The 8184-nt window shown below is 38.4% G+C and overlaps 1 protein-coding gene across 1 annotated transcript in view; it reads right to left on the bottom strand.

Moving 5' to 3' along the window:
* TNFRSF11B (tumor necrosis factor receptor superfamily member 11b) overlaps positions 1-7894 on the bottom strand; it is a 27001-nt gene extending 19107 nt beyond the window's left edge. The window contains exon 1 of the mRNA XM_006769100.2: positions 7662-7894. Within this exon, the coding sequence (XP_006769163.2) occupies positions 7662-7691 (30 nt within the window). The 5' untranslated portion in view covers positions 7692-7894. The remainder of the gene's footprint in view (positions 1-7661) is intronic.
* Positions 7895-8184: the final 290 nt, after the last annotated feature.

Raw genomic sequence — 8184 nt, 5'->3', positions numbered from 1 at the left:
GGAAAGAGAAAAAAAAATGTTGGGGGTCACATATTGGCCATTAAGCGCTCTAACTCAGAAGTGACTTATTGGCCAGAACTATTCACACCACACCATCCGCCTTCCCCACCAGAAGGAAGCCAGGAGGTGCAATCCTAGCAAGTTTCTAGAAGGGAGGAGAAATTAAAACAATTTACAAACAGCATTAACAACTACATCATCATTCAATAAACATCATTCATACTCTTTAGTTGACCTTTCTTTTAAAACAATCTAGTTGATTTTTTTTTTCTTTTCACCAGGTATTAAAATAAGAGACAGGAGTGTGGGAGCAGAGGGTTCTGTCTATCAGCCAGGTGGAGTATTTGGTGTAGTAGTTAATGGCCATGCCAACCTACTCATTATCATGCTTATTCTGCCTGAAGGATTGACATTTATTCGAAAGAGAGGTATGCAATTGTCAGGTACTCCCTTGTGAATATAAATTCAAAGAAAATTCTGCTCAATGAGAATAAGGAGACCATAATTATACCTCTGCATTAGTCCTGAGGGAATGTATTGGACCTGGCTTCTAATGAAATGGAATATAAGACATAGGCACATTAATGACTCCATGCATACTAGCTAAAGACAGCAAGGACTTGTTTCAGGTGGGAAAATAGTTCTTAGTTTCAAAGAATAACCTCTGATCCTAAAACAAGTCCTGCTACTTAAAAGTAAGTGGCATTTTGAAAGCTGCTTCCTCTTGTGAGCTCATTGACTTAAACAGAATTTCTTATACATGAAACCGGCTGAGCAGAAGAAACTTTGACAATTGCAACAAAATGGATTAAAACAAAACAAAATGAGACATTCTTTTAGGAATAAGTATATTTGATTTAAAAATATATATATTCTAAAACTTTAATATTAAATAATAAAGTATTTAAATACAAATACTTATTTGTATTGGAATAGTGAATAATACACAGTATAATCAATCTTTTTTAAATTCCTTTTTTCAGTGACAGAGCTGAAAACTGAAAAAGCCTTCCACATACACCTGGTCCAACACCCCTATTTTAGAGATAAGTAATAAGACGCAAATAAGTGGAGTCACCAACTAGACCTTAGAGTCTAAAGCAAAACTGAAAAATGAGATCCCTTGCCTCTTGTCTGCTGTTGCAGAGGTCTTATTGTCAGTATGTCCCACAGATGAATTCCTAAATTACTTTTTGTTTTGGTGGTGGTGGTGGCAATTAATGGTAGGGGGAACTTTCTAAGGAATAGGGCCCTGATATCTATATTTTCTAAGAATAAAAGAAATAGTTTTCTGAAACAAATTAACATTACTGTGTGGCAAGAGAATTGAGGTTTTTGGATCAAAGACCAGAAAAGAAAATTGAATTTACTAAAGGCAGTCACAAAGCTTAGATGAATTACTGTCTTACTTTAAATCTAAATTCATCTTGACACCTATTTTTCTATTTTAGAGTTGATTATTTAAGAGGCACTTACAGAAAGTGCTTCCGAGGTACAGACTAAATTGAAGTGAAAATCCTAAGGCTATTCTTTCTTATTTTTATAGAAGATGCTTCAAGGAAATTAAACAATGTTTTCACAATATTAAAACTATAATTTTGGAGATAGAATTTTTATTTAAATCACAATAAGAGGTAATAAATCAAGCCCATTAGGGGCACATTACTTTTTTTAGAAGAGCTTCAGGAATGACATTGCATTTCCTTCTGCATCTTCTACCCATTTATGGTCAGGCTGACTCAGTTGCTTCTGTGAAATTGGGGTGAAAAAAATCTACCCGACACCTGGGAAGTTATGTCACCTTGTCGTTGGGGAGAACCATTTTAGTGTGTCTGTAAACTGTTCTGGCCTTTGGAACATTAATTTAGAGAGGCCAGGTAAATGCGAGAGGGAGCGGGTACCACACAACTTCTTACCTAATGTGTTGTAATCCTATTCTTATCCCTTACAACTGTCTAAAAGAATTCTTTTTTTAGACATTCTATGCTAGTTACCCCAAAATATTCTGTGGTAGTGAGTTCCAAAAACTAATTACATGTCGCATAAAAATACTGTCCTTGTATCTATTTCAAGTTGGCCATACCTCACTCTTTCTTCTTGCACAGATAGTTTACAGATGTTGCTAGGATTTCCGATCCACTGGTTCCTGCTATTGTGGGTTGCTGTTTTATTTTGATTTTTGTTTTCTTTTCCAAACATGGCTGCTATTATTGTTCATATTTGCATTTTGTTTACCAGACTATCAGTATCAGAAATGTGTTCTGGACCAGCTTCCTTCTTTCCTCTCTTGTCATGTATAATCAATCATCTTTCCCCCATGGGTTTCAAAACCCACTCTATGTTGATAACCTAGAATTTTTATCTCCAGCTTGGATTCTACCAAGATCCAAATTTTTTTTTAATCTAAATGCCTACTTGATATCTCCATTGGCACATTTTACAAACACATAAAATATATCAAAATCAAAAATGAGCATCCATGCCTGAATCAACCAGATGGGACAATCAGAACACAGGTTTGACTGAGCTTAGGCAGCACCTCCGAGGGTCAATATATGAATCTAGTTATTTTTTTTTCTCACTTAAGAATGGGCCTTCAAGACCTTCATAGTAAAAATGTACAGAAAATATTTGAATATCAGTCAGATGGGTAAGGTGTTATATTTATATCTTGAAAAAGATCAAAGCCAACATTAGAATGTTAAGTCTTGGGCAGTAAACTAAATTGTGTGGGAACATCCATGGAAACTGCTGGTAGGTTATACAACACACTAACAAATCTCACCATAGCTCCTTTGACTCAGCAAACATTTAGTGTCAGGTACTGTGAAGACCTGGGGTCGGGGGTGTGGTATAAATATGAAGAAGATGGAAAGATCAGTGTTTGCAAAGAACTCATACTTGGCTTGCTATAGGAATGGCACTATCTCCTGAAAGTTCTGCAAATTTGTGGGGGATTTCTGTTGTTAAGAGGGCTGTGTTTTGCTAGGTGTCCTGAATGATCAAGACTAAGCCCATGTCACCCCCAAAGAGCATTGTCCCCATATGCTAAGGTTACAGGTTTGATCCAGTCAGAGCACATACAAGAATCAACCAACGAATGCATAAATAAGTGGAAATAAAAGGAACAACAAATTGATGATTCCCTATCTATCTATCTATCTCTCTCACCCACTTCTTATTTCTCTAAAAAAATTTAAAAAAATGAGCCCATGTCCCACATACTTTCAAATGTCCTATTTGCAAACCTGTTTCTCATTAACTGAGCTTAGATTCCAATTCCATTTTATATAGACACAAACTGGTTTTTGCATGCTTTCTATAAATACTGAATTTTCCCAAAATTCAACAAGATAAAATTTGATAAAAGCTACTTTAGTTTTGTTTAAAACTTTAGCAAGATTTATTCATCATCTCAGAAAATCGTAGCACCAAAGCCAACGTTGATCATGGCTTTGAGCCCCAGTGAGACACGTGCTGCAGTCTTTGTTCCTAATGGTCTGTTCATGACAATTGTACATAAAGCTGCCAACAGATCACTATTTCATCGTGTCTTCTAGTGAAGCTTATTTTATAAATTACTGTCCTTTTATTTCTCCTTTATAGTATAGTTATGCTGGTGTAGTGAGGTTCAAAAATTATGTATATAGGTAAAATATGTGCACTCTAAATTTCATTTCAGGAGGGCAAGGAAGTTGTTACAAAGGATTTACTTTAAAAGTCCTTGGAAGAAATGTAATATGAGTGAGAAATACTGTCCTCCAAGGTAAAATATACAAATTCAGTGATAAACTTGGCATCTCTGCTGTATAGTAACAACGTAAGGGACAGCCAAGCCAAGCACCCTTAGTCAAGGCCTTGAATAATACAAACATAAATAAGCCTTTTTTTTTCCAATCTACTTCCCAGTCTTTTTTTTTTTTTTTTGCTACGAAGGAGAAACTCAAGCTAAAGGAAATGCTGTTGGTTAATGAGATGCTAATGGGAATAATGCTTTTCACAGAAAAGGGAACTTGCAGGCAGGGGGCTGAGGGTTGCTTAAAGGAAAACCCAGGAGGCAAGTCAGGGACTAGGGGAGTAAGAATATTTGAATGTGTGTTTAGTGTTCCCTTGATAGACACTGCCATAGCTCCCCTTCTAGACCAAAGTGGATAAAACATCTGGCACAGAATGCCTTCTTCCGAACCCATGGAATTTGACAACTGCGGTTGAAGCCTAAGAAATAAAATTAAAGACCACATTGAAACTAGGAACTGTACTGAAGGTTGCTAGGCGACAGAGGCCAGGAAGTTTGCTAGGGACAGGGATCAGGGCTGTTTTGAACTGAGTATATGTCAGATTCTCCTAGAAACTTCACAGGGACCATGCTCTTAAAATAAATAAATAAACAAATAAATAGGCTAGTGAAACATGCACACACTCAAGAGGGGTGTGTGTGGGTTGGGGGAGGAAACCAAAGTAAACAACCACAAAACAACCAAAAATCTGAAAGAGTACTATACTAAAGGAGGATCAAAGATCAGGCAGTTGTTCTGAGAAAAGGCATCTACTATCCCCTTCCTCTTCTCCTGCCTCCCCCAACTCCTATTATCATAACATTAATTCAGAGCTTGGCACTGAGAAGGCCAATGGATGATTCTGCCACTTATGATGGAAAGTTTCAGCCACCAGTTAAAATCTAGGCTGAGGTCGGGATTCCCAGTGGTCCCAGGGCAACCATGAAATAAATGACTTGGTGATGTGACTGCCTCACCTTGCAGAGAGATTCTCCGCTGACTTCCATTAGTGCACATTCCAGAAAGCCCAGAACCATGGCAGTAACCTCAGTGATCACATCCCCTCACTGCCGCCTACCAGCATACCCTCAGCTCTCATAGAAGAGTCTAGAACTCCACTTGGCCACAGAATTTCATTTCTCCTACTTCTTAGGTTTTAGGACACCTTGAGTTTATCTGTAACAATGAAACATTCTACTCCTCCTTCAAGGTAATGCTTAGTGGCCCTTAGAGCATCATCAACACTTTCATATACACAATTCACTGAATGCTAGAAGCTGGGATCAGTATAAAGCCACAACTTTATGTGGTCCTATAGCATGCATGCATTATCATCATCTCTATTTTCCAGAAGTGAAAACTAAAACTCAAAAGAGATGTGACTTGCCTACTGTAATTTATCAAGTGGTGGTACTGGTATTTCATTTGGGTCCACCTGATAACCACCACATTGCAACTCCCCTTATAAGTTCTGGTGGACAGGATCTTTTCTATTCCCAAGTTACCCATTTGTTACCCACCACTTACCCATTTGTTACTTGTCCAATATCTGCTTCTCCATTAGGCTGAGAGGTGTCTGTGCCCATCTTGTTTTACCCCTGTCCCTAGTGACCAGTGGCATGTCTGGTACAAAGTATGAAATATCTGTAATGCTTCCAGATCCTAGAATTGCACCTCAGTATTTGCAAAAGGGTAACTGGGCTCTTTATATGTAAGTACCAACTATCCATTTGCCATCATTTATAAAATAAAGTTAATCTCAAAATCTACAGAAAGGGAAAGGGAAGACTTTTCTTTTATTTAAGGTATTTATTATGTTCAAGACACAAAGTTTTTCTTTTGATAATGCTGTACCACCTATAATTAGTATTATCTACATATATGTTTATCTTCCTATACAGACCACATATAAAAACATTTATCTACGTATTGTTTATGAACACATTATTAGGTATGTATGAGATGTCCCAAAAAATGTATACACACTTTGAATAATTGTTAATTCCAATGGGTTAAATCTGAAAAGAAAGAAACATTAATTGGGCCATCTGCTGTTAAGTATGTATACATTTTTGGGGACACCCTATATATAAATATATGCATGAGGGTGTTAATTATTTGAGATAAAGACAATAATTAAAATGGATATAATTTAGTGGATATTCTGAAATTTAAGTAATTGACAATATGTATGTCAGTGATTAAATCTTTAACAGGATACTAACTGCTAGGAAAAATGAAAGTGTGCTCATATTAATAGCAGGATTACTTATACCAGTAGCCAAAAAGTAGAAAGAGAAAATCAATTGTGGTGTGCCCATACAATAGAATACTATACAGCAATAAAAATGGACAAACTACTGTAATCCAATAATAGAGATGGTCTCACAAATAAAACTGTAAGTGAAAGTAGCCAGACATAAAAAAAAAAGTGCATATGGTCCATTTATGTAAAGTTCAAACACAAGCAAAACTCATCTAAGGTGTTAGAAGTCAGAATATCGATGACTCAGTCCCTGGATATAATAGTGATGGGGAGAAAACTCAGGAACTTCTGGGGTGCTGGTAACATAGTGCTGCTTGATCCGGGCGCTATCTCACAAGTGTTCACTGTGAGAAACTTCATTAGGCATTATGTATGACTTGTATAATTCTCCCTGTGTGCTATATTTTAATAAAGGTTTACTTTTAAAAAGTTCCCCATAGTATTCATATTGGTGGATATAAATAAATGGCAGTAGGTAAAATTAGCAAACCTTTATGTGGACTCCTGACCAACCTACTTTTTCTTTAGTGACTTTGCTATTTATTTACTTTTTTGTTTATTTGTTTATTTATATTTGTGTATCCCAGACACTAATTGGAAAACATCTTAGGGTCCCATTCACTGTGGGTTGGATGTTGAAATGCAAGCATTCATGCCAACAGATTCAAAAACAATATGTAGCTTAAATATAGGTTTTCCTAACCTTTTGTGCATGAATGATTCATATCTTAATCGATTTCTCACTTTAGTGACATAAAGGAAGTGAGTCACTGGCCATAGAATAGTCTTCAAATCTTATTAACTTAACTGGTCAAATATCTTTTTTTTTTAAAGGAGCTAAATCAAGTCACAGAGATTCTATTTTTCTCCAAATAGTATGTTAAAATTAACTGTTAGCCCTATGTAGTGCTCAATTTCAATTATTTAAATATACTTAGAACATAATTAACATTAGCCCACTAATATTTCTCCCCTTATATTGGAATTGAGGACTGGAAGAAGCCATTTCCAATAATAAAATTATATTAGAATGTTAAATTGCACAGTTACAGAGTGTGTGTGTGTGTGTGTGTGTGTGAACGTTTCTTTTGTGCCAATTATTCAAAATTTGCCATAACATTGCTTAAGTAGAGAGTGAGCCCAATGTTCTATCTGTCATATAACTGTATCCAACGTTTTTTCTAATTATGATAGTTTTCAATAGACTGACATATCCTCCCAACTTACTCTGATTCTAAGGGATTACTTTATTGGTAATAATAAGAATGGCCGAGTTATAGGCAAAGATGGTATGAACTACACACGGACGTTAATTATTTGAGATGAGGACAGTAATTAAAATGGGTAAAAGTCATTCAAACACGAAAGGTCTAGAGCGCCTCTCCCTTCTCCATAACCCAGCAGGAACTTTCCAGTGTAAAAGGACGCCCTGGAAGCATGGTTAGCTTAAAAGAGGTCTCCTGTTCCAAACTGACCCCCAGTCTCTCCGGGGAGAGGGATGGAGTTGAGCTTCCACCCCATCCATCCCTTCATCCATCCATCCTCGGGGAGCACAGAAGTCAGGAGACAGGGGGAGCCACCCCAGCTGCCAGGGTCCTGCCCCAGGGCCAGGGACTTACCATGAGCGCGCAGCACAGCAACTTGTTCATTGTGGTCCCGGGGAAACCTCAGGCGCTGGGTGGCGGCAGCGGGGCAAGCGCTTCGGTGCGTCTCCGCAGCCCGTGCAGTCATCACGATATATATAGTGTTGCAACAGGAAGTATCGACTTGGCTTTGATCATTCATACCCTATCTGGTCAAAACTCTGCACCTTTTTTAGGAACTTAGGGCGGGAGCGGAGCGGGGGAGGCAGGGAGGGGTGGGGGATAGAGTGTGGTACCAACAGCTCCGGGATTAACGCTTTCAGAGCCGGGACTGAGAATCCGCGGGAGAGACAGGGCAGTGTGGAGTCCAGGGGGATGTCTGACCCCTGGGAGGGGGGAAAAAAGCCCTCGGACTTTGGAACAAGGCTCTCCTGTCTCTGCTGCGCTCTGAGGTTTCCAGGCCCCTTCCTGCCAGCCACGGCCTCCTGGCAACCTAGTCCAGCGGTGGGAAGGCTGGGCGCGCTGGGGAGCCGCTAGGGCTCCTCCACCCTGACAGTCC

This window comes from Myotis davidii, unplaced genomic scaffold (assembly GCF_000327345.1).
Source record: "Myotis davidii unplaced genomic scaffold, ASM32734v1 scaffold1, whole genome shotgun sequence".
Taxonomy (NCBI): domain Eukaryota; kingdom Metazoa; phylum Chordata; class Mammalia; order Chiroptera; family Vespertilionidae; genus Myotis; species Myotis davidii.
Note: the sequence above shows the minus strand (reverse complement) of the source record. Positions and strands in the feature narration are given on the sequence as shown.